The 27307-nt window shown below is 38.0% G+C and overlaps 1 protein-coding gene across 1 annotated transcript; it reads left to right on the forward strand.

Annotated features, from left to right (window-relative positions):
* LOC104625060 (chromosome unknown open reading frame, human C14orf159) lies at positions 1-27307 on the forward strand. The gene is made up of 12 exons (XM_010292593.1): positions 1-105; positions 3004-3157; positions 3856-4054; positions 6225-6375; positions 7922-8044; positions 10297-10494; positions 12562-12822; positions 13290-13389; positions 15558-15706; positions 20582-20692; positions 22342-22493; positions 27069-27307. The coding sequence occupies exons 1-12, from the start codon at positions 3-5 to the stop codon at positions 27210-27212; spliced, it is 1845 nt and encodes a 614-aa protein (XP_010290895.1). The 5' UTR covers positions 1-2; the 3' UTR covers positions 27213-27307.

The raw sequence follows: 27307 nt of genomic DNA on the forward strand, positions 1-27307 counted from the left end.
AGATGGTTTTGACAGGAGGCTTGAAATCTCTCCTTCCCCATGTGCTAAGAAGGATAATTCGATACAACAGACTCAGTATTAGTAATACTTCTGGAATGGCGGAGGGTAAGTAATCCTAACAGCTCTAAGTGCAAAAGTGACTCCATTTTAGATTCATAGCTATGTGTTTTCTTTTTTTGTCTGTGAAGAAATGTAGGAATATCAAAAGCACTGAAGAAAATGTTAAGTTGATTTAGTTCTTAGGTCACTTAGGTTGTTTTTTTTAAAATCACATGGTAAGCACCTGACACTGTTCTTAAATCATAAAGCTACATAATAAAAAAAAATATATCGCCCTCCCTGTGTAAAGTACATGGACTTTGTTTTCAAAGTTTGCAGTACCTCCCTCAGGGCCCAGTTACGTCATTGAGAAATTATGGATGCAGAAAATATTTGAAAAATCTTTAACCAAACCTGGCTTTTCTTGTGTCCCTTATCATCACATTTGTAGGATGGCATGCTGTGTTCCTCACAGAGACCTTGCTTTACTTAGTGCGTCGGGCACGCTTCAGGGAAGGATTAGAGACTCATAGTTACAGAAGTGGTTCTCTGCTTCGTTTGTTGAAGAAGTTATTTTACTTTTAAATTTACAGAAATTACTGACTCCGCAAGACTGGGAATTATAAGGGGGAGAGGAAAAAATAGTTTTATACTCTGATAACTGAGTGCATTTTGGAAAATTGACTTCAGTCTTGCCTCTCATAGCTGAGCTTTTACAGAAGCAGAGAGTTCTATGTAATTGTTCTGATCAACTTTAAAATGTAACTTAATTAAAAATACTGCGACAAGTAGCTGGTTAACAAAGCTGTGTGTAGTAGCATTACTATAAAATAAGAACATTAAGGATCATTTTATAGAAGCATAGTGAATCTTGAAATTGTGCTGTTGTTCTCCACCAATACATAAGTTGAAAAATGCTAATGGAAAACATGTTATAATGCTAATAATCTGCAGTTTGCCCCAACCGTAGTTTTAAGTGCATGTGTTGCTGCAGTAGTTTTAAATGTGTTGGTTTTAACATTCGAAAAAAGTATTGTTTACATACAAAACAAGTTTGTACTTCCAGCCATGAGCATACAGCTCCATCACACAAAGACTAAAAAAACTAGGATAAGTGGAATTTCTCAGAATCCTTAGAATTGTCGTAGATTGTTGGGTGATATACTACTCAAATAGTTATTTCTTACTGCCCTCATTGTCATTCACCAAAGAAATTAAAAACTCTTTCTAAACTTCTCTAAACTGGGACATGAGTGTATTGAATTAATGCATGGGTTGATCAGCACGTCCAGCTTCACTAACATTGCTTGTGAATATATTCATAACGATGGATACATAATGCTGCAAGTATATACGTAAGCTGATATGGAAAGGGAAAAATATCTTTCAATCTATAAAGAAAGTAAGGATCGTTATCAGGAGGAGCAATAAAGTTGTCAAAGAGTTATAACGAAGCTTCCCGAGTTTACAGAATGCCTGAAAGTTGCCTGCGGGTTTGGTCTGTCAGCTGTGACCAATACTTTAAATTAGTGTTGTCCAAGTTGAATGCACTGACTAAACCTGTAATTTTAAGAATTCTTGAATATCACCAGCAAAGTAGAAAGTGTCTGTGGATTTCACGTGGATGGCAGGGAATGAAATTGAGGGGTAACTGAATGTAGTATTTTGTTCAGTGGTAAAATTAGTATGTTTATTTAACAAAAATATATTACTGTATTTAGCAAGAAACTGCTTCTGTATTTAGTAACTTCTGCTGTAATAAAATGAATTTTTGTGCCGAGTACTCTCAAGAGAGCAGTTTGTGGGCACATTGAGTATGCAAATACATGCTTACCTCAGCCTGTGCTTTGCATTTTTCCATCAGGAATATAATTTTGTCTTTTGGCTTCTTTGTTGGCTTTGGTCAAGAGTAAGATCTGTCCGATTACTTACAGCCTTTTAAGGCAGATCATTGATTTCAACTAGATGATTGCCTCTTAGATGACAGACTACCACAGTATTTATGGAAGTGAAAACTTCTATGCAGCCTCTTACTCACCTGTCTGATACCGGACACGGTAATAACTTCTCAAAACAGTATCAATGCGGGGGTTCGGGACTACTAATTAGCGGTTTTATACACCACAGACTAGCTGTACTCCAAATTTCCTCTCTGTATTTGAAAAGCTGGTATTTACATGCAGGAAAATCAAAGTGGGATTGATATTAACTACTACTGTTTAGAAAATAATTTTTTGCTAAATAAATGAATGTGAGCTTTCTTCATTGATACTCACTGCAAAAATGTTAGTGTTGTTAGAAGCTATTGCATGATGGTAGTCAACAACCTTGTAAATTAAAGTTGATTGCAAGTGAAGAAAATGTAGTAGTTCTGTTCATTTTAGTTTTTAAAATTAGAAATAGTAGAAACGACTGAGATTCAGTGTGACAGACAAAAGTTTACTCCTGAGCTGTAATTAGGTCTGTTATGAATGGGCTACGTAATGTCAAGATACTGGAAGTTTACTGTTGGACTGGACATGATTTATAGCTTGGTATTAAATGGGAAAAAAAAAAAGATAAAAGGGTGGTACACAATAGCTTTTCTTTGGCTCTGTGCTAACATTTGTGAAGTAAAGCATTTTCCTACAGAATACTAATTTCTCAGGTTAGGTAATAAATTATGTTTATATATAAATTCATAGAAGTGTTTATTAAAGTAATTATGCCGCCTTCATATTCTAGTACCACACGTGTCTGCCAATTATTGTAGCTGTGAACAACTTCACACACAGAGTACATCTAGCTCTGATTTTAAAAACATTCCCAAAAAGTTGTTTAATTTAACTATGGAGTTCAGAATTCAAAAGTTTCCATCAGGTAACTTTTTATAGACCGTCTAAAGAAATCTATCCAGAAAAGTTACTGTTGCACAAACAAAAAGATGAATTAATAACAAGTCATTCCTACCTTCCACAATTTCAGGCTATAAACAGGCCAATGTCGTGATTTTGCACAAGTCCCTGGCTGATGACTTTGAGAAGTTTTGCCATGCAAATGAGGGACCCCTGCCGCTGCTGTACAGAAGTAAACCAGGTGATTGGAAATGTCCTTCTCTGAGTATTGATGCTGATATCAGGTAACTATGGACCAGCTCTGCTTCCCAAAGTTCTGCAGTGAATGCTGGTGGTGATTAGGAGGGTTTCCGGGAACAGCCTGCTCACAACTGTTGTACATTTTGAATAAGTTTCTTTTCTTGGAGTTGTATCTTTGAGTGAAAGCTATGCATGAGTACGATAGCCTAATGCCTTGTTCTTCAGAAACTTGTTATGATAATTGTAAGTATTACAAGTATTTCTCTAATGCAAAAGTGAAATTGTGTAATTTCTAAATATTTCACAGTCTGAGCCAGCAGAATTAAATAACAGTGTTTTACCTGTGTTTAATTTAGTAGTAACGCAGGCATGGTGACTGCATGATATTTGTAGGGTCTCTGAAATTTAAAAAACTGTACTGCTGCAGTAAACGCTAAAAGCAAGACTTAAAACAACTCCCTAATTTTCAAAGCCCTGAGACAAGAAACAATAAGGTTGCATCTACCTACAAAATCTAAAAAGTACCGAACTGTAACATGTTCTGTTTCCTGGCTTGTTTTTGTGCAGAATAAGGTGTCTGAGGGTTTTTGCATGTGATTGTTTCATTGTTACTCAGGAAGAAAAGAAATGGATGAAGTAGTCTGTATCTTGTGGTTTGATACTGAGTTCATGTCAGTTCAAACAATTCACATTGTTTTCAAAAAAAATATGATAAAGCTGTGATAACTTCTTATTTCGCTAGAACTGACTGCCTACAGTACAGAATATATGAGCATGGAGTTTGTACCGGATCACTGAAAAGCCTAAAGGAGTATTCTGAACAACTTCAGGACATGGTGACTTTTTATTTAGGCTGCAGCTTCTCTTTTGAAAAAGCAGTCCAAAATGCTGGCATTCCCATAAGAAACGTTGAGCAAAAGTGTAATGTAAGCATGTATAAGGTAAGTGTACACAGTCTTTGTCGTAACTTTGCCTTTGAGTATTTGTCCATATTCATGTTATGTGCATATACCTTGCTCAAAATCAGAACTTTTTTTTTCTTACCTGCATAGTAACTTTAGGCACGTCCTAGTGCTGAGTGCATAAAGACACAGGGTAAAATATGCTCAGCCTCAGTTCAGTGCTTTTCTCAACTTCCTGCAAGGCCAATCTGCTTTTTTTTTTCATGTATGGTAACAAAGTTTTTCCTTGTTTGCCATGGCAGCCATTTCATTTGGATTCTGTTCTGGCTTACCTTCTCCATTTCAACTGATGACCCATGCACTGCTCTGACCATGCCTTTATACATGCCCCGCTCTCCTTGCCAGCTCTGGCTTGCAGTAGGAATATTCCTTTTATGAGCCATGACAGTGGCAGTTTCTTCTGCACAAATGACAGCCACATTTTGTTTTTTTTCCTGTGACAGCAAATAGGCAGCTTAGAGGCTCTACTATGAACCCAGACCTGTGGGACAGGTGTTCCCAAAAACTTGAGGTATCTACCATAGCACTGAAAATTGTAACTGTGCTCAGAAAGTTTCTAGTGCAGATTTTAATGTTGGCAGAAGTCGTAGAATAATTATGGCTCCACTATTAGAATGGGTTGGAAGGGACATTAAAGTTCATCTCGTTCCAACCCCTCTGCCACGGGCAGGGACACCTTCCACTAGACCAGGTTGCTCAAAGCTCTGTCCAGCCTGGCCTTGAACACTTCTAAGGATGGGGCATGCACAGCTTCCCTGGGCAACCTGTTCCAGTGTCTCACCACCCTCATAGAAGAGAATTTCTTCCTTGTATCTCATCTAAATCTACCTTCTTTCAGTTTAAAGCCATTACCCCTTGTCCTGTCACTACAGGCCTTTCTAAAAAGTCCCTCTCCAGCTTTCTTGTAGGCCCCCTCCAGGTACTGGCAGGCTGCAGTAAGGTCTCCCTGGAGCCTTCTCTTCTCCAGGCTGAACAACCCCAACTGTCCCAGCCTGTCCTCACAGGAGAGGTGTTCCATCCCTCTGATCATTTTTGTGGCCTCCTCTGGACCCTCTCCAACAGGTCCATGCCCTTCTGATGTTGGGGGCCCCAGCGCTGGATGCAGTACTGCAGGTGGGGTCTCGCCAGAGTGGAGAAGAGAGGAGAAAAACAAACAAACAAACAAACAAACCGCGTCTTTGACCTGCTGGTCGTGCTGCTTTTGATGCAGCCCAGGATACAGGGCATTTGCTATACTCCTGGTCAAAATGAAGGCACAAATACATCTCATACATGAGTCCTTCTACCAAGCTTAAAGAAATAAAAATACAACTATGTATCTGCTTATAACATTTCAGAATTAGGAAAATTTCATAGTTTATAGCACGAATACTGTGAAAAACTGTACAGTGTGTTTCTTCAGTGACAGGTATAATGATTTTTATTATAAAGATTGTTAATGAACGTTTTCTATTCAGCTCCAGCTGTCTACAGATCTTGTTTATGTTCCAATGCAACCTAGATATCAGACATTTTGTTCCAAAAAGCTGAGCTGCTTTATTTCTGAACAGAAAAGGTGCTTCAGCAACCCAGTAAGTGAGGATGATGAATTCCGTAGAACCTTTCTAGAGGTACAAAAGGCTTTGTATGTGTGGAACCAGCATGCTGCTTCTGTAGAAGCCGGCACTGCCAGCAGCAGGAGTTGCTGCCCCTTGCATGTTACAGAGCACTGCAGCTCCCCGAATTCAAATACAGAGCCTAAATTCAGACCAAATAGATCTGTCACCGTATGATACTTTTTATTAGCTTTTCCCCTTTCTGTACAGGGAGCATGTCGTTGATTTCTGAGAATATTCAGAATATACTGTGCTCACCACACTGTATGCTGCATGTACCAAAACAAGAAATGCATAATATTGAAAATTTTAATGATCTATATGAAGATGCTCAAGGATGGAATTTTTCATTCATGCACTGCTGGATCTTACAAAAAAAGTAATTATGGGATGCTAGGAAAAAAAAATTTCTTTTAAAAGGATTTAAAATGAATGTTAGTATGTGGCCTTTCTAAACTCAAGTACAGCACAAAGTTTTCGACTTATTTCTTCTAACACTTTAAAAGTATTATTCAATATTCCTGCTAACACCTTGGATTCTTTTAAACTCCCAGACAGCCGTGCCTTGCTACAGCATTTCCACTTTTTGCTGCAACTTAGTAGTCACAATGAGACCTATCCCCGAAAGCAAGCTGGAAGCAGCTGTGCGAGCAACATCTGAATTAAAAGCAGCCCATGGGGCACCGATTCACCTGGGTGGCCCTGGTCAGTGCTCTTCACGTTTCACTCTGCATGCACTTTCCTGTGTATAAAAATGAAGGCGGGGGGAACCATGGGAAGTGGTAGGGCTAAAATACCTACACAAGTAAATTTATGATGTTTTGATCCTTTCTAATGATCACAAACCTGATTTGGGGGAAAAAAAAAAAAAGAAAAAAGTAGGTTTTGAATGAGCTGAATATTTTATCCAAGACATTTCTTGGAGAAAAGATAGATGTCTGATGTTGATAAATTAAGTTATATAGAAGTGGTGGTTTTGTAAAAGTGTAATCACATTTTTCTAAAATACATGCAGTTTCATTTATATATGAATACTTTCTTGCTGTCAGAGATTCCAGTGACAGGGTATCAACGTTTGACAGCACGGGGGGAAGTATGTGTGGATGGATTTTGTGTCTTAGTGGATGACTGTGAAAGTAAATACTGCGTTATTTTTAGAAATACTGAAATAGGATACATTGAGCACAATGCTTAAGACAGAATAAATAGAAATATGACAAGAATATATTTATTTTTTTAAATCCTTAGACAAGTATAGGCCTATTCTCTGCAAGGGAAAACTGAAAAAAAAAATTATAAAGCAGGAGGCTGTTGGGAAAAAAACAAAACCAAACCCATTGATGAAGATAGATCACAATAAAAAAAAATTCCCCTCTGCTGAAAGAAATTTGTCAGTCAGTAGACTTATGGGCTGCATACAGAGAAGGATCACATTGCAGAGTGTGGAAGGAGATGTCATTGGTAACCGTACACCCCAGTAATATATTTGGTCCGAGTGCTTAAATCTGAGGAACTAGTAATAAGCCATTACTTTAAGTCGAGCAACAAGATGATTAGGCAAGTGAGAGACTCCACTATTTGTTTAACAATTATTTATTAATTTAATAATTACTATTTAATATTAATTAAATATTAATTTAATAATATATTAATTCCATAAAAGACAGTGGTATACTAAAATGTCTGAAGAATTTAAAATGAAGGGAAGAGAGCAAGTGCTTAGAATGACCCAGAACATTACAAGTAGGTGTTAGAATAAAGCAATTTAGTGAAAACTGGGTAAGAGTGAGATGTAGTTATCTAACCCAGAGGGGTAAAAGTGGTTGCTTGTTTCTCTAGCTAAAGATCGTAGGAAGCTAAAGCAGGAGAAAACATGTTCTAGGAAGAACCCATTTTGCATTGCAGTCATTTATTCTTGTTTGCCAGTGTTATGAATATAGTTCTTCTGTTGATAGAGAAGATTTATAATATCTTGGAAACCCAGCGTACACATCTAGCTTGTGTTTTGCTGCAGAAATAAAGTGAATATATTTTTACTGAGGTCACTGAGTACAAAAAGGGAAAACAAGTCAGCTCAGGTTCTGGGGACATGCACTCAAAGGCAAACTAAATATGCCACTTCGGTGGCACTTGCCACTGTTGCAGTTCTAGCTTAGCATCACTGATGTTTGGGGCCCACCTCCCGCCCCGGCTTTGCAGTATTTCTGCCTAATTGGAAGTCTCCCATAATTGCGTTTTTCATCAATTCCAGGTCTGCTGGGAATACAAGATCTTTCCAAACCAGATTATGGAGATCCAGTTCACCTTCACCCTGGTGACATTCCGGTGTTTTGGGCCTGTGGAGTAACAGGAGTAGAAGCAGTCATCAACTGCAGTATGTACTATACTTGGAGACCCTCTTTAAATCAGCCTTCAATCTCTTTTTCTCTCTCTCACTTTTTCAACCAAAAAAAAAAAAAATTGTGGACTGAGTTGGCTGATTAGCCGGCTTGATTTGAGAGGGAGCTAAAACACACCCCAACCAAACAGCAGAAAAAGCCTTTGGCGGGACTATTTTCTATTGTGAAATATAGGTCTGCCTTCAAGGAAGTTCTTACTGAAATTCCATCACTTTTGTTTGAGTATTTTAAAGGCAGAAATCTAATGTTCTGGCAGCATCAAAACGTCTTTTTTAGGCATTATTAAAAACTAGAAATTTAAGGGCATTCTTTTCTAAGCTTCCCCCTTTTAAAATATTATTTTGTATTACCCTGCAGTAAAACAGTAATAAAGGGAAAAAAGAAATAGACAAAACAGCCAGTTGTCAAGAGCTAGCAGATTGATTGACCTGGAGAAGAATTTTGAGCTTTTAGCTTTTGTTTTAAAATGAAGAAAATGTGACAGACTTTACATAAATGAAGCTTTGTCCTCCACACAGAGCTGTCCTGCACTTTATCCAGTCATTTATAACAGGTATGAGCACACAGGGCAAGAACATGCAACTAAACCGTAGTGATAGTATTATGTACTGCTCTAAATCAGCAGCATGGAATGAAATCTCATATTTTAGATCTTACTGAAAAAGAAGCTTAATAATCATAGGCAGTATAACTGGGAGAGCCTTGGGAAGTCATCTGCTTTGTCCTCCTCGCAAAATCTGCTATGTCCTTGTGGTTCCTTAACGATGTTAATCTAACCTGCTCTCAACACCTGCTGTAAATATGCTCAGCACTAGGAGCAGAGTCGTCTTTTTCCTTCTTACATACAACCCCTTTTCTCCAGTCCCAAATCCAAAACGAAAATCCTGCTCTTTCCCATGTTCTCCAGCATTTTTATTCACCTTCCTCATGCGTTCTTGTTGCACAGAAAGGAGAGAGAAAGTTTGCCAACCTCTCTACAATCTGTTGCTGAAAGCAGCTGTCTATCCCAACTTTGCCTGGAGCTGGCTTTTACTTTGACTTATTCCTCCATTTTCTGTATTAAAACCAGTTGTCATGAATTCATTTCAGGAATTTTTTGGCAGTTCATATCTTTCTGTGCTCCTTTCTCATCTAGGTAGTTAAAATTCAGCCATACCACCAGTACCCATACTTTAGATGGATCTCCTAGTTTCTCACAAAAAATATTGTCTATTCACGTGGTTTGGTGAGGTATATTAAACTTCAACAACCATGTTCCCCAGCTGCTTTTAAATTAACTAGCTGTAGACTCCCAACAGATCTAGCACAGACCAAGCACATATGTACTTGTTAAAGAAATATCTCCTTCCTTTTCACCATGCTAACAAAGTAAGATTTTGCTTGTACCAGTTGTGATTTATCCAACTACATACTGATGTTGCCAAATCAAGTATAACCTAGATCAAGACTTCTTGAATTAGTATAAGGACGGCAAATATTTTCAGCTTTAGGGAGCTACTATGCTGTCAAGTCTAAACAAGATTATTGTTCACCAGGGTTTTACTCAGATTCCCTTAGCTAAGGTTTACTGGTTGCCTTTTGTCATTACTCCTTGCTAGTTTAGAGGTCTCCTAGCTAGATCAGCAAGGCACTGCACAGAGATGCTATTTCCCATTTTCTTAATCCAATAAAGGACTACTCCTAACCAGCAGGTGGTAGTTGACATAGTCGTACCACTATTACAAGGATATTCGAAGGTACAAGAGAGACACTATAGCTTCCAGCAGCACTCTAGAACCTAGAAAATTAATTTATTCTTATGGAAACAATATCACCAATATGCTGTGCAAACTTAAGCATTAACTTGTTCTTATGTCAATGCACTAGTTTCTTCTTGCATGTCAAACACAATATTCAGACTTGCAAATTCCTGACAGACTTCTGTGGAGGGTACCAGTGTTCAGATCCTAAGTTACCTCAAGTTGCTACTAAGGAGGATATTGTAGAAAAACCTGATCTCAACTACCTTTTTAAAAGTGAAAAAGTGTCCAGATGTATAATGCATACATTTCTTTGACAAAGTGTATTACTTTAAGTTACATTACAGCAAGTATCATGTTTTTATAAGTGTCATCAGGCAGGGACTCTGTGTTGTTAAATTAAATAGATTTTTGCGATTTTATGACTCTGATATTTGAAGATATTGCAATAACAGCATGTTCAACTGAATTTTTTTCATCCACTTTAGGAGCTCCATTAGCCTTTACTCATTCTCCGGGCTGTATGTTCATTACCGACCTAAAGAATGACAACATCACAGTCAGATCCTCAAGAGAAGTCCCACAAGTCCACTGCGTTTCTCGAGATCCTCTGCATTATAGTATTGTGTCAACAGAAGCAGCCCAGAAGATAAAGACTTTAGAGACCCTAATTGGAATAGACCCAGGTAAAACCAAAAACTCTCTTCCTTTAGTGGATTTGTTACAAGGTAGGTATGCCCTATCCTGCTTTTTTAGATATTCGTAAAGTTCAAGAGCACAGCAAGAATCTAAAGGCAATTTTGAGATTTTAAAAATTCTTTGTGGAATACAGTGAGTTAATATAACTAGGCCCTACAATTTCTGTTACCGTACTTAATATCAGAGTCTGGCCAAAACCATTCAACCTTATGGGTAATGGAATATCTGATCTTGATGACTGTATACTCCCAAAGTACACAGAAGCATCGATGTTTACAGCAGGCTGGAGAGTCCACAGAGAATAACTGTTACTAAGACTAAAACTGGTATTAATTTACTTCAGCATGCTAGTAACAGCTACATGGGTATTCATGTTGAGCAAATAGCACATTTCTTTACATATACTCATGACTACTGTGTTCCTACAAGAAAATTCTAGTAGTTGCATGCGCTTTTCATACATCACTCTCTGATGGGTGGAATTACGTCAAGCTCTGCCGACACATTCATCACTGCGGTGGTGTGTGATGGACCAAAGCGACCTGATCGCCACAGAAGGTTGAGAGGTAGGGCTGCATGTGTGCGCAAGGAAGATGAGAGGGAAATAAAGGCAAACCGAATAGCGCAACCCTTCCCAAAATACACACTGAATTAGTCCCCTCTCCTGTAAATTCTGATCGCGGTTTCCCATAATTTTTCTGAAATCCTCTGTAGGCAGTAGTGGAAAGCAGCTTACGCCCAGCTCTCCCAAGCTCCGGGTTTGGGCTGCGTGCATATGTTTGGGGCTGTTTATTTTTACTCACAAGGCCTCTCCTTTTCCCACTCTCTGGAGTTCAGCTTGGCACAGTGCCATCCTCTGCAGAAATGCAGGACCTAACTTAAGAGTTAGCTCATTTTATTGCTAAAGGAGAGTACAGTATTTTATCTCCGTTAATATACCCCACTTCTCAGAGACCAACATTCCCTGCTTCTGTTACTTAAGCTTTGTTCAGAACTTTCTTCTGTGTCCCTTATCTGTACATTGTCTGTATATTATTTAGGAGGAACAGAGGGAGAAATGGCAAAGGGGAAATTTAGGACAAAGAGGAAAGTGTGGGGGAGGAGAGGAAGGTGAGAAAGATGAAGATCGAATAGGCTAGAAAGCAATAGCAGGGACTTACCCCTCCCTGTCAGCCCACGAATATCGGCACGTGCCTTCAGGAGTGCCAGCAGACCGAAAGGGCTGCGCTGTGAACTTGTGTTTCCGAGTGCCAGGGAAGGGAGAGGGGATGGGAGGTGTTTGAACGGTGAAAGGCATACACAGATGACACCGTGTTGCCTCTTTAGGACTGACCCATGAGAAGAGATATCTGTTACTACTCACCTGCTTCTCAAAGTCAGGTAACACGGTTCTCTACTACAGGAAGAGTTACAAGATCTTTTAGCGGTCACCCAGATACCACTGTAGTAACTGAATTTATAAAGTCCCCTGGTAACGTACAGCATCTCTGAAACCTCATTTCTGTGGATGAACATTTAATTAAGGGGCATTTGTTTGGGAATTAACTCTATCCGCTTAGGGAAGAGCTAAAAAGAGACAAAGGACCAGCTTACTCATCTGAAGTCAGTGTCAAAACTTCTGTAAGATCTGAGATGCTCGAGTTGTGATCTAGCTTCAGTAGCTAGACACGATCTAGCGTGGCTGTCACCAGAGAGCAAAGGAAAGCAGAGGGCCAAAGGAAAGGAAACAATATGCAAAAAGCTCTCAGAAAAAGAAACACCTATTTACACAAATACCTCGAACTGCTAGGGATAGTAATTTTCAAGTTCCAGTTAACTGAAATTCTTAACCTGGAAGCACAGCCCATTATCTTCATTACTCATATCCTATCCTTTCCTAGGTTTCCGGAGGAAATTACCCCAATTCCTGCCTTAACCAGAGGTTTTTCTTTCTTTTTTTTTTTTTTTTTAACCCCATTTTATGTCATTAAAGCATGCAGGTTCACCCACACAGAAACTTCAAAAGGAGAATGATATATTGAAGTGTACCGCTCTCTTTAAAAACACTTTTATAGGAGACCGGGGTATAATTCATCTACGCCGCCAGGACGAGCTGCTGAAGGCTTGCCTGTCCATCTCCCATGCCCGGTCGGTGCTGATAACAACTGGATTTCCTACCCACTTCACTCACGAGCCGCCAGAGGAGAACGACGGGCCCCCGGGAGCCCTCGCTATTGCGGCTCTATTGCAGGCCTTGGAGAAAGAGGTTGCCATAGTAACAGATCAGAGAGCCGTGAATCTGAATAAAAAGATTATTGAAGAGGCTGTTCAACTAGGTAAGACACATGTTTTTTCAGCCTTCATCTTGCCCATTTGAGCCAAGGCTTGCTTCAGTTAATCTCGCTATCGCTTAGTACAGCTTCCCCCCCGCCCCAAGAATGAACCAGAGTTCATCCTCGTAAGCTCTGATCAGCATCGCTACAACAGCATTTTGTTAAATCTAGCTGGCATCAAAGTAATGCTTACGTGTCTGGGTACCGATTCTGGATTAGCTGTTTGTGACAAATTCTGGATGTCTGTTCTTACTCTTGTAGACCTGTTTTCTATCTCAAGGTCCTATTTACTAGCACTAGCATCCAAACAAGTTTAATTTAAAGTAAGGATGTAGGGATTTTATCAGCAGCTGTGTAAAGACATTGAGTCTTTACCATTCTAACTGTTCAGCTTTTTTTTAAGTTACTCAAACACATGTCAAAAAAAAAAAAATTACATAGTATCTGAATTGTATTTTGTTTTCCTGTAGGAATCCTGAAGAGACCTGTTCCTCTACTGAGTTATCAAAGGGAAAGTGCTGATTCAGCTTTAATGTTTTTGTGTGAGAATGGGAATCCTGGAAGACCTAGGTATGTGTATACAGTTTTTGAGAATGGGTCACACCTCTACTGTGTAAAGTTATAAAAAAAATAATGACCATGATCTAAGAAGGTATAATGGTTACAAGTAAATCTTAAGATCTGGAATGAACAGAACAAACTTTGAAGCTAAACATTGCTATTGGAGCACACACAGAGTACAGAATTCCACGTTATTCTGCAGTTATGCATTTATGAAGTACAAAAAAACGGAAACAATACTTCATATATTAATAGTTCTTTTCTTCGAAGAATTTCTAAAAGCTTTTCAGTTACTGTATATTCCATAGATATGTACACACACACACGATATTATTTTACCAGCTTTTAAATCAGTGAGAAAATCAGAAAGGGCAAGTTCCATGTCAGAGTCAGTGAAAGAGGTGGGAAAAGAGTTGCGGAGTGTGTTCACCTTCTAGAGCTTTTTCTCAAGTCTGACAACTGGGGAATCCAATCTAATAAAATGTCATGTATTTTTTGTAGCACGAAAGTGATTGTCCTGTTGTCTTTAGGCAGCCAAAGCCAAATTTATAGATGTATGCAAGCACTTCTCAATATTGGTTGGAACTGTTTGCATACGCATTGCTGAATATGCAATGTTGGGCAAAAATTCAGCTTTGTATAAAGTGCATGATTAGGGTTCATACACTGGAGAACTGCTAGGTAGCTGTACACACATTTCATTACTTAGCAGGCAACTTATATTGCTTTTTAGTAGGCATACATTGCTCATTTTTATTGATCTTTGCTTGTAAAGCATTTTCACAGAATCATTAAGGTTGGAAAAGACCTGTAAGATCATCAAGTCCAACCACCAACCCACCACCCCCATGCCCACTAAACCGTGTCCTGAAGTGCCACCTCTACATGTTTTTTAAACACTTCCAGGGATGGTGACTCCACCACCTCCCTGGGCAGCCTGTTCCAATGCTTGACCACTTTTTCCGTAAAGAAATTTTTCCTAATGTCCAATCTAAACCTCCCCTGGTGCAACTTCAGGCCATTTCCTCTCATTCTGTCACTAGTTAGTTGGGAGAAGAGACCAACACCCACCTCACCACAACCCCCTTTCAGGTAGTTGTAGAGAGCGATGAGGTCTCCCCTCAGCCTCCTCTTCTCCAGACTGAACAACCCCAGTTCCCTCAGCCGCTCCCCATAAGACTTGTGCTCCCGACCCGTCACCAGCTTAAGCCTTCAGTTTGTTATCTTTAATAAAAAGATCTTTCACACTGATATTTTCTTCATCAACTTACTCAATTCCCATTTCTTTCCACAGGTTAGAGTATGTTATAATAGTATCATGATACGGTCTTCATTTTTTATGTGTTGTTTTAAAAATGCGTGTTATAGCTATGCAAAATATAATTACAGCCACTTTCTATTTCAATTGATCCCACTGTCCCAAGAAGCTAAAGTATTTCTTTAAAGGAGGCAGCTAACCTACTTAACAGTCTCTGGAGTCACTGTAGATACCCACTCACCAAAACATTACGTAATTCAGCAGAATTAGTAACCTCTCATCAGTAAAATGTAGTTCTAACATACAGTGCCAGAACTGAGTACTAAAGTTCTGCTTACATATGACATCTGCAGGACATCTGTCTACTTTCATAACTAGCAAACCAGCCATAGACTTAAAGAAAAATCCCCCAAATCTAAAGACCCAAACCAAAAAACTCCCTAACTAGAAACAAATGTTCATTTGCCAAGCAATGTACTTTAAGCAGAGACTATATGTACACCAACAAGGATTTAGAGGATCAATGGTTTGCCACTTGTTAGTCTTCTTTGAAAACACTTATAGAGACTAATGTCGTACAAGATATTATGTATTTTAACATGAAACAGAGCAAGACCAGATGCCTGACCCAAATGATTGCTAGTTAGAAGGATTTTAGGGAACTTCTCCATTTCTTAGTGGCAAATGTGATTTGAGGAAGTTGCACTAAAGCTATAAAGAAACTAGACTAACTTTTGAAAATAAACTGTAGAGAACTAAATTCAGAAATAACAAAACAGTATCAAAGTTTTACCTTGAACCCCAAACGGTCAAGAAGTAGAACCAAGCACAACAGGAGAAGCAGCCAACAGAAGTGCTTTTTACGTGACCATCACAGCTTTGACCCCTCACCTCTGTTTTTTCCCTCACCTCTAACCAGATTTGATCACCTGATAGCAATAGAGCGTGCTGGGATGGCTGCTGATGGCAATTATTACAATGCCAGGAAAGTTAACATTAAACATCTAGTGGATCCCATAGATGAACTATTTTTAGCTGCACAAACCATTCCAGGAGTCACAACAACAGGTATGTGTGAGTTTGTGTTACATTCTCAGAAGGAAGAGAAGCGCAAAACAGGAACTCTTACTGGAAGTGAAGGGGAGCAGGAGGCAGGTGCTGAATAACTGCCTGTGGGCTACAGCTGTTTGGCATGGTTGAATTTAGAGACCGTTGCTGGAGAAAAATTAGAGGTCTCTATTGAAGGGTTCTCACAACCAAAAAAAAGTGGAGTTGATTTCAAAGTTATTTAAGGACAAAAAAGCAAGCTCAGATGTGTGTGTTATCTATACATCAGTGTGCATACATACGCTTCTCTAAGTGTAGTTTTTGACACTGCTTTTATTCTGCATTTTATGTGTGAATGGCAGCATAAAAAGAAAGCGACTACTGCATGGAATCATTACATATTAAAATATTATAGTTATTTTTATGATTGTTACACCTGTGTTAAGACAGCAGTCTGGATAGAATTTAGTTTATATTGCCTTTTAGCAGTACATTCTCTTGAGCAGGAATTGCATATTTGCATCTGTTGTAATAGCGCCTTCTCTAACAAAATATACGTATACGACAATAATCTTTAAAGGAGTACGTTGGCCTTCCTGACAAAACTGTGTTAACATGGACCAATATATCTAATGAGTGCTGTTGCACTCTCTTTTCATCCTCTCTCTTTTGTCCTCTCTTTTGTCAATAGTCCTTTTTTTCCTGAAAATTGACTTATGTCTGGTTTTGAAAGAAAGAATATGCCATACATCAAGGATTCCCAGATATACATACAAAGCGTTGTACAACGTCCTTGTACAATCAAATGCTTCGTGCTACACTGTATGACCCGAAACAGAGCAGGAGATACATAGTCTATATAAATATCAGAAACAAAAGTAGAAGTAAGTGTCCATGCCAGGCTGATTTCAGTCACATCAGTACATGTCTGCTGATCTGGCTTTTTTTCTTCTTGTAGTGCTGTGGACTCACTCCTAAGCATAGCCAAAAGCACTGGAACTTTGACTTCTCAGTAGCGATGTTTTTCAAATGTTTCCACAGAATTTAGAGAGCTCCTGCACAGATCATGTGTAGTCTGATTTCACTGTATTGGAATCATTTAAAAGCTGCATAGCAGAAGCGTTCACTGGTATTTTTTGTATTATCTTAACACTTGTAATACATTTTCCTTAGATTTAATTCAAATGCTTGTCCTGTTCCTAAGGAGTCACTCTCAGCATTCAGAAAGCAGCACTCTAGATGGCACTCTGCTGGCAATCTCAGCAGAGAAGCGAGAGATTGATTGAATAAGGAGAGTAAAAGCTCTCTTTCATAAAGATGTTTAGCAAAATGCCTCAGAGCTTTATCTGCTGCAGTTAATTTTAATTATTTTGCCTCTGATTTTAGACTGTTGATACCAGGTCTTGGTCTCTCCAGCTACTTAATGTAACATCACTTTAATAAAAATACCCTAATCTCTTAAAATATCTCCCAGAGCAGCTCAAAGTGTATTACTGATTTGGTGGAGTTTGGAGTGTTCTGCACAGTGTGAATTTGAATCTGTTCAGTAGAATTTAGTTTGTTTTAAACATTCTCTGAGCAGTGAAATATACTATGAAATGTCATTAATTAAAAATACCACAAACTTGTGAATAAGAAGAAACGAAGCAGTTATCCAGATTCACTGCGTCCCATTGCCGTGAATTTTCTCTAGAAGATGTCTGCATAGAAAATGATTTAACAAGTCATAGGCTTCAAAAAACAATGAAGGTATCTGCTCTGATCTTCCATGGAATTTGAGTACATGGGTATAGAATGCCAGAGGACTACTTGAGTATTTGGAGAAAAACAATGTAAATTTTTCTTCCCTTGTCTGTTACTTTGTTAACATTTGTTATTCTGCTTATCACACTAACTTTCTGTGTTTTTTAATTTCATTACTGTTTCTTGGGATGACTGTTGGCTTTTTCAATGTATTTCTGCAAAGCCTAGCTTAACAAGGCACAAATCTGGGCTGTGGCCTTTGCATCTTGTCTCTCATTACTGAAGGCTACTGATTAGGACAAATTTTTCTGGTGGGGCTATCTTTGACTTTCTTCACGGTCAGTAGGAATTTGGAAGCATACGTCTAGTTTCAAAATAAAATGCAAATATTATACAGCACCCATCACGGTGGAGTACTCAGATAACATCATAGATAATGATGACACCATAGAAAAGGATACTGGAAAGATCAAGTTTTCAGCCTTACAGAAGTCTTTATACAGTGTGCTCAGTGGCAAGAAGTACTGTGTTAGTAGCTGGAGAGGGGAAATACTAGAACCTTTGTTACACGCTGATTAATTGCAGTCAAGTTTTGCATTTGAAACAAGATCTGTGTTTATAAAAAAAATCCGATCTAGGAGTCTGGCCACAGACAAATCATGAACAATGCCTACAATTTTATGGGTACCGATATCATAAAAAGTCAATGGAGTAAGCAGCAACCTTCAGGAATATATAAAATAAGAAGATGTGAAAGACTGAGGTTGGAAGGACTAATTTTCCACAAAAGATTGAAATAAAAGATTAAGAGATGTGACTGAAACCACATCCTTTTTTTTCCCAGCTGTCATACAATTGACATAGCTCTATGCTATTTATATAGGAGCTAATGAAAAGCATTCCAAAGTACTGCATGAAAAAATGTGGTCACACTTGTTTCCTTTCATACAAATGACTTTTAGCACGTAAGACTGACATTTCCTGCATTTTTCATGAATTCACAAACCAACGTAGTCAGTGAAAACTTGCATGGAGGGTCCAACAGAACTATTTTTCCTCTGCCTGGAAAGCACTCAGGCCTTTAGGAGAAGAAGATTCATCTTGCCTGTTTTCAGACATCTATATTTGAGATGTCTGCCTTGGGTTGAGATGAACTGAATGTTTGACGGGTCTCTTTCTCTCTGCTGAGTTTAAAAGAAGCCTGGCTGACTAGCTCATGTGTAGATGGCTGCGCTTTGTCAGGTGAATCTCACTCTGGAAATCCACAGTAAAATGCAATCCTCTGCCGATGTGTGGAGGACGAAGAAAACAGATGGTACAGGGAAAGTTTCGGTGTGGTGTTCTTTTCCTCCCCGTGTAATGCTAATGGGATCCCTCCACAGCAGTCATCTACTAACTGCATAACCATCCTGGTGACAGGACTTCCACAAAGACAAAAAAAGCACAGCAAGGCTGATAGAAACCCCCCTGAGCAACAGATGAGTATCTTTCTGTTGAAGAAACTGTTGATGAGCTTCAAAGGGTGAGAATTCATTTTAGCCTTTTTAAAGCATATTAAGAGCAAAATTTTGAATTTAGAATATAAGAAAAATGAAAACATTGTGTGGGTTCTTATGAAACAGTAGTAACTACCATATTTATATATGATGATAGAGGGTCCATCATAATGTCATTAACCTATTTGAAAAGTACTACCAAGAAACAGATTTTAGAAAGCACCATTAAATCCAACACCAAAATAAATGTGAACAGAACATTAAAACAGAGAAGAAAAAAAGAGTAGCTGCTCCATGGCAAATCCTTTTATGTAAGTTATCTGTCACTCAGTTACGCTCCCCTTGACTATATACACTTAAGGAGTTAAATTAAAAATTGCTGCTGAGAAATAACTTTCAATTTCACTTGAAAAAGAAATTTGCTACAGGCTTATGTGAGATATTTATGCAGTTACTAAAAGTGTTAAATTTGTCAATTTTCAGGGCTTGAGGTGTAAATTATAAATACTGTAATTTCTCTCCTGTAACACATGCTACGCATTAGAGCACAGTCACATTTCAAATTCAGATACGATACATTGCAGTGAGGACGTGGAGATCTTCACTGTTCCATTTCACAGACATTAACTAGGATTTTTCTATAAAATCTTCAACTTGAGAAATGCCATTTAGATTACCAGGTGAAAGAGAAATGTGAATTTCCATTTAAATAGATGGATTTTTTTTGCCTTTTTTAAATACATACTAGACACTAGAAGTACTATCCAGCTTTCCTGTAAGCTGCTAATTTATATGTTATCCTCATCACCAGATCTCTGAATGATATCTAACAATTTGATGTCCCAAACATAGGGTTGCCCAGAATTTTCCTGAAATGACATTGATTTTACTGAAATCACTGAGACAAATACATAGTGTTTCTCTTTGACCAACAAAAACCAAGGCCCCACACCCTAAATATAAGAAGACTGTAAAAAAAAAAAAAAAGCTAGCTATTTTTTTCATAAATTGAAAACCATAATAGTACACAGGGTTGGGCTCTTTGTACACTGTGGCACAATGACAGTGGTCTGTGTAAAACAGATTGCCAGTGCAGTAAATCCTACTTCTGCCAAAGTCTTTACCTGTATCTTTGCTTATCTTTCTGCAATAATTGCTTCTATTAATCTCTTTTTTTAATTAAAGCTTGTAACAAGCTGAAGTTTTTTATGCTTGCTTTATTATGGAATTGTAAGCTAATTTTTCTGGTTTATTTTTGATTCATTTTCTGTCTTCTTTCTCTAGCTGTACTAACGTACTTACGATAATGCATTATATAGAGCACTCGCTTAAGGCCTTCCGTAAGCAAAGTTTACTATATTAATTCTGTCTGCAGCTCATGAACACTTGATAATTTTGGTTTCTTTTGCGTGCACCAGTACAGCATACATCACCTGTCTACACCTACAGGTTAGCATGTGATAGGTGATGCTCTCAGCTATTATTTCATTCACAGTCTTCTGATTTTAGACACTTTTGATTAAAAGGGATTAATCATCTCATATGGAGCTATGAACTGTGACAGGGACTCTGGGGAAGACACTGGGTCCTTTCTTAAATGGATTGTTAGTTCTATGCTGGGTTCATACTCATCTGGTCTTTTTCTCTTTTCATAAAGGTGTTGGAGATGGAGGAAATGAATTAGGAATGGGCAAAGTAAAAGATGCTGTAAAGAAGCACATAAAAAATGGAGATGTGATAGCTTGTGAAGATTTTACTGTGGTAGCTGGTAAGGGATTGTTGTGGGAGTGGGAGAGTTGTTGATGTTTGAGAATAGACTGAGCAAGAAAACATCTGTCTTTCCAACTAATTTGTATTGGCCCTTTCGTTGTATGACCAAGTGAACAAATCTGTATTTGTATTATGTCTATTTTCTGAGTAGTTAAGCAACTACAGCTCCAGCAGAAATGTCTGAAAATTGGGGAGAAGAAAGTGGTTCTGCGAGGAGAAAGTGCATTTAATTGGAGTAATTGGGCAAGTCCTGAATATTCTTGAAAAATCACACCGTAAATAAAATAACAGAGACAACTGCGAAAGTGATATGTGTGAGAATTAAAATGTCTATGCACATACAAATTTTCAGTATAATTGATGAGCTTCTGTATGTGTGACCCTGTCAGGGTCATCAGTCATATTGCTTTTACATGAAGAGATGATAAGTCCTTTCAAGAGCCACTTGAGGACAGATGTACATTCTTAATGTACAACAAAAGTTGAATGCTATAGTTGAAATTCTCTTCTACTCTAACGTCTTAACCAGCACGAAACAGAATTTGCAGTGAGAGAGACAAGTTCAGCAAGGACCAATTTATGAACCGAATGGTCCATATTGTACTTAGGCTCAGGTTTCTAGCCTAGGTATCTAACATTCTTGATAGTAAACCAGCAATTTTGAGGGAGAAATGAGAGTGTGGTGATAATTACATCTACTTCTTATGGCTCTATGTGTGTAGAATCTATGGTCGCTGTTTTGGCAATTCTGATGATTTTTACTTCAAAAACAACTGTCACACCCAGACCCTGCAAAGGGAAGTGAGGCAGAGGTTTGGACATGTTTAAGTGTGCAAAACATGTGCTAAAACAACTTCCACGCTTCTTGAAAATTTTGCTATTCTGCATCTCTGGAAAAGGTATCAGGCATCAGAGACAACTTCTCACAGCAAGTTTCAAATCTAAAGATCTCAAATACAGTCTTGACAAAGCAGCTGTCACACAAGACTGTGTGGACTGATTTGATAACAGCATACAGAAAATCTATGGATATTAACTGTCTTAGACTGCCTTTTTGTATATGATGCTTGCATCAAGGACACATCATCAAGACACAAGGCAATTAGTTTCATCACAGCTTCATATATTACAAAATAGCTGAACTCTTTAATCAATCACCATCTGAGACCAAAAAGAGACTCTCTGCAATGGTACAGCATTCCGTTATAAAATCTGACACCTGGTTTAGGACACTTTATCAAAATCTCTTACCACTGTGTGGTTAAAAGCAAAAGGCACCAGACTGTAACACAGCTCCTCGCAGTTCATGGACGCCACATTAAGCCAAGTGGAATTGTGTTATAGACCGTGCCCATTCGAGTTTTTGCTCTGTTGGAAAGACAAACCACAAACTAAGCTAGATGGAAACTTGCAGAAATTTCAGTCTGAAATACTGAAAACATTTTGATATGTTAAGCAATTATGTGGTTCTGAAAGAGATGTTCCAAATTCATGTCAATATTTAATTCGTATCCATGTTCCATTTCACCATCACTACGTGAGACTCAGTTGTACGTGCCCAATGACTTATGCAGGTTAGGTACCATTGCAACAGCCGTTTTGGGGGGTTTTTTTACAGTTTGGTTTCACGGTGACATTCTTTTGCAGGGGTCTCTAACTGGGGAGGCTATGCCATTGCTTGCGCTCTGTATATTCTCAGCACTTGTGAAATACATGACCGTTATCTGAGGAAAGCTGTTGGGTTTCCACAGTTATCAAAGAAGATGGTCTGGCTGTCGGCACTTCCGTCAGTTACCAAGGTAATTTCTGCAGGGCCACAAGTTGTGACTTGCTTGTGACATGTAGATGGAATCGGCTACCAGCCACTAAATCCTGCCCAGTCCAGGTCAACAGCTTACTTTCAGATGGTCTTTTGGGAATCCCTGGTGAACAAGCAGCCACACTGTGCTTAGAATATTCCACAAAGAATTCAAGACAGATAGAACATAAAAATCCTCAAAAATGAATGTATCTGTGTGCTGCAACTTCAAGCACAAGACAGTGCTACAAGTTTATGGGCAGTACAAGAAATCCTTATATTGTGATATGGTGATTAAAATTCCCTGTTCACTTCTTTAGCATCGTTCATGATTTTACAAATCTCTGTTGTACCCTCCTTTAGATGTTTCCCTTCCAAAATCAAAAGTCACAGTACTAATACAAAAGCCACGCCATAGTTCTGATCTTTCTACCTTTTCTAGTTATGTTAGAACCTTTCTATAGTTAGTTTGAATGTTTCTAAATCAAAGTTGTAAAAGGACTTGCAGATGAATATTTTTAAATGTGTTTTGACTAATGCAGCTCTCAACAGTGTGATATTCTGGGAATGCAAAGGTTTCAGACTGAGAAAAAGTAAAATAACTGAGCGGGGTGAGAAATGACTGCTTATCCTGCTAGGCACATGGCTCTATTTTTAACCTGGCAGTGTTAAAAAAAAAAAACTCAAAACATACATACTCTCAACAATCAAGTAAGGTTTCTTCCACCATATTTGTAATAACTTAGGAACATCAATCTTCAGTTTTATTGGCAGATTACCTCTATGGAGACTTAGGCAAAACCAGTAAGTTTGTGACCTCCAGGAATGCTAAGCAAAATGTAATCCATTTACCATAGATGTTGCCCACGAGAGTGGAGTATTTCTCCCGAGGTGACAGTACGTTCTGCATGAAATTGCAGCAAAGCACCTCTTAAGTATTTTAGTGTATGTTTTACTTTTTTTTAATTCTTGCTATTTTGATTTTTCATCTAAAGGTCTAAACTGAAACTGATCCCAACATTTTGCATAGCTGCTCACCCTTTGACTTAACAAAGCATATGGCACCTTTCAGTGCAATCTTTTCCAAAAATAGATTAATTCTTTTTCACTTTTCAGTGTTTTTTTTTTCCAGTTACATCTACTGTTTTTCCCCTTCGAATTAACATATCCTAAAAGCTACTATGATCAAAATTCCTGGTAATGAGATACTGTAATTAAATGTGATGTTGTATACAGGAAATCTTTCTTGTTTTTGTTTTACTAAGCTATACAGCTGGGAATATTGATAATGATCCAATAATGGGCTATTGAAAGTGCAATACTAAAATCTATTGAGAAAAAATTAATGGAAACAGTTTTGTGGAGGAGAGAAAATGACAAAGTGTCTGACAAAAGAATATGATATCTTTAATTATAAATCATGCAACAGTAAACAGCACAGAAGATTGAACACATTAATGTTCACGTACTCCATTAGTATATAAAAAAAAAGAGACCATTTATGTTTATATGAGCACTTTCTGCCCAATCTAGCTTCTTTTAATGCTATAATAATTACTCTAGTAAGATAAAGAGCATCACCACACATACCCGCCTCGGTGTTTATATTTGTCTGTTTGTAATTGGAAAGACGACATTTGAAGCTGGGCCTAAGCACCAAACAGCTTTCTTAATGAGTTTTACTTTTCTGCCAAAAATGTCATTCCTTCCATGAAAACTATAGATCATAACTAGTGAATGAAGACTTGCCCTGAAACGCAAGGGTTATTTCATTATTTATTATTAGCGTTCAACAAATCTGCAACAACCCACAGAACTGTGGAGCTCTCTGTGCCCACTGAACAGAGCACCAGGATTGTTCTAAGTGCATGGATTAGTCTTTACATATATTTTCACATGAGATACTGCAAAGCATTTGTTCTCTGTCAAGAACTTCATGAGCAAGAAACCATTTGATCTAAATGAACTTTACTTACCTTTCAGTCATGGAGTTGAATCATAATTATGCTGGTTAACACAATACTGGTTTGATTTTTCAGATGTTTGTGGTACTTTCATACCAAAGTGACTGTAGGGAAATATATTAATTCATACATATCTGAACACATCTAGTGCTGAACATCCTACAGTCAACTCTGGGTTTCTTTGCATCTCACAACCAGGTTAATAGTCAGGTTGTTGTTCTTTTACTGAACTCTGGTAAGAAATTAACTATATAGTGTTTATTTTGAAATTATTACCTCTAAGAATATTAATTACTTTATAAATGAGCAATATATAAAGATGTAACATTTGTTTTAGTATTCTTTATTAGCTTTGTCATTCACAAGGGAGGTTTTTTTCCCTGAATAAAGGGCAAATTAACAAGTTATTTTTCTATTAATTTGGTTATTTTTCTGGTTACCCCACTCCTAACATAATTATTTACCAAAGAGAGAACCGTGAGCAAATTGCAGCACTTCACAGTTACGGAAGCACGCTGTACATTGTGCATGTTCCTTACAAATGGAACCAACAACATTTGATCATAAAGTACAGTTTATCAGGCATAGTTATATAGTATTAAGCAAGGAAGCCTTTTTTCCCCGGGTAAGCGGATCAGAGTGCTCTGACAGGTAATACCTAGGTGATACAATTCACATAAGCAATGACGTTTTGCATATCTAATTTGTGTGTCTCTTCTGTGCCACGAGAAATCTAATTTGCCACTTTGCATATACTCAATGCTAAGAAAAACCTCTCACATGCAGAAAGAAAGGTGCTTATATTTGTTTTCTTATGTACGATCATTCATATGATGTATAATTTTATAAATTACAACGTAGCACTTTTTATGCTACTGATGTATCCAGATAATTTCCTTAATTAGCTGTATCCGCTGCTGTTTGTTAAGATGTCAAGACTGACACCATGTAACTATGCATATTTTTTCTTTAAAAAAATCGGTGCCTCATTTAACTTTGTTGCAGCTAAGAACTAGGATGCATTACCAGAAAATTGTACAAGACAAATCTTTATAAAGTGCATTCAGAAAGCAGGTTACCAAACTGCACTAAAATCTCTAATTGACCATGCAAGGTATGCTTTAATTCTTTCAGAAATGTTTATATTTTGGCCATATACTGTATTATGTAAAACACAACCATATTGTGTCTAAATTCAGATCTAAAGCGATTGTATTCTTTACAGTTTCGTTTTCTTCCTAGAAAAAACCCTAACATTTAATAAAAGAATATTAGACATTTTAATTGTATCATTTTTTCATAATTAATTTGTGTCCAGGAGATAAAGGACTTTGCGAGAGGTTTTTGTGTAGGAATATCAAACAAGAAGTATTTCAACTTATAGAACTGCTTTTCAAGGATAGTGGTAGGGCTGTTTCAGCAACAATTTCCGTCAAAGCAAGGTCTCACACAAATGGAAACAGAACAGTAGACCGAAGACCAGAAAAGGCATTCCCACCAAAAAAAGGGAATAAAAGGTAGGTCTATGACTGTTTCAAGGTTGTATGTGAATTACCACAGAGTTAGGGCCAGGGGAAGCTAAGGTGTGACTAGGCTTTTTATTTTGCTTAGATTTTTATTAACACAATTAGAGAAATGAATCCTTTTCATAGTAATACTAAAACAGCACGAAGAGTTTTGCCGTGTATGGTTCATATCAAATGAAGAGCAAAGCAGTTTATGCTAGACGTATGTCCATTTGTAACCGGGTTTTCTAATTTCACCATTCATAGAACTAGGGGTTTCTCAAAGTTGATTTTATCCCATCTTTTCATCTCGCAACGCTAACTGGCCCATGGCTCACAACCGAGGACTTTGTTCCCCCCGTGTACTTTAACAGCTCAACTTGCAAGATGCCTTGTTATCTGCTTAGGTTACTGTTAAGCAAGAAAATAACGGTTATAAACATGAAATTGAGTTTCTGTTCTAAACAAAGGAAAGTATATGCTATTTCAGAGAATCCCAAGGAAGCACAACTTCAGAGTTTTCCTTTTTCCTCATCTTTTCTCTAAGCAACCAGAATTCTCATAAAAATCTATAGGAAAAGAGGATAGAGAGTAAAAGGCAAGCAGAGACCACAGAAGATGCAGGAAGGTGATTGTGCAGCCCATTCAGGTGCTTTGTAACCTTTTTCCCCCAATGTATCTTCTTTCCCTTCTGTTCTTCTTTAAAAATGCATCTGCAGCCAGCTGCTATGCTGGGGAAACGACAGGTCATTTTTTGAGATACTTCGGGTGGAGGTTCCTCTGATTTTGATTTGTGCAATATAGGAACTTGAAACCAGGCAGAAAGGATGCGTGCTTCTGAACGGTCACCCACATCTTTTTTCAGAGAGCGTGGAGAACAAGAATATCATTCAATAATTAAATAGTAGTCAAGAACACAAGCCTTTTGTCAGCCACTGAGTTCCAGGTATTCTTGGGGTAATTTAAAAATGGCGTTAGCAAGTTACTACCCAAAGTTAATACGGAGGATGTGGTCAAAGTCTCCTCTAGGCTTAAAATAAAGGTCTTGATGAATGCTCTTGACTGATTCAGGATTTTAATTATATTCTATTTCTTTTCTTTTTTAAGGAAGAAAAGCTTCTGAAAATACTTGTGCAGCACGGGGTCCGCAGTGGAAAAACTGCCAGTCTAGAAATGGAAGTGGACGGGCTGCCCTTCTACAACACCCACTCACTTATGATTGAAAAGCTGCTGCAAGAAGTGCAGCAGTGACTGCCCCTAATGATTTCTATATCAAGAGTTGCTCCTGTGTCACTTCCTTATTCCCTACCCTCTCACAAGGTATAAAAGATCGGAAAAAGATGACT

This window comes from Phaethon lepturus, unplaced genomic scaffold (assembly GCF_000687285.1).
Source record: "Phaethon lepturus isolate BGI_N335 unplaced genomic scaffold, ASM68728v1 scaffold10278, whole genome shotgun sequence".
NCBI classification, from domain to species: Eukaryota; Metazoa; Chordata; class Aves; order Phaethontiformes; family Phaethontidae; genus Phaethon; species Phaethon lepturus.

Excerpts from the sequence above, each read along its gene's own strand:
- LOC104625060 (XM_010292593.1), top strand. The coding sequence starts at position 3 with ATGGTTTTGACAGGAGGCTTGAAATCTCTCCTTCCCCATGTGCTAAGA. Across the intron at positions 12,823-13,289 it reads TGAAGAGGCTGTTCAACTAG|GAATCCTGAAGAGACCTGTT; the intron begins GTAAGACACATG and ends GTTTTCCTGTAG. Across the intron at positions 15,707-20,581 it reads TCCAGGAGTCACAACAACAG|GTGTTGGAGATGGAGGAAAT; the intron begins GTATGTGTGAGT and ends CTTTTCATAAAG.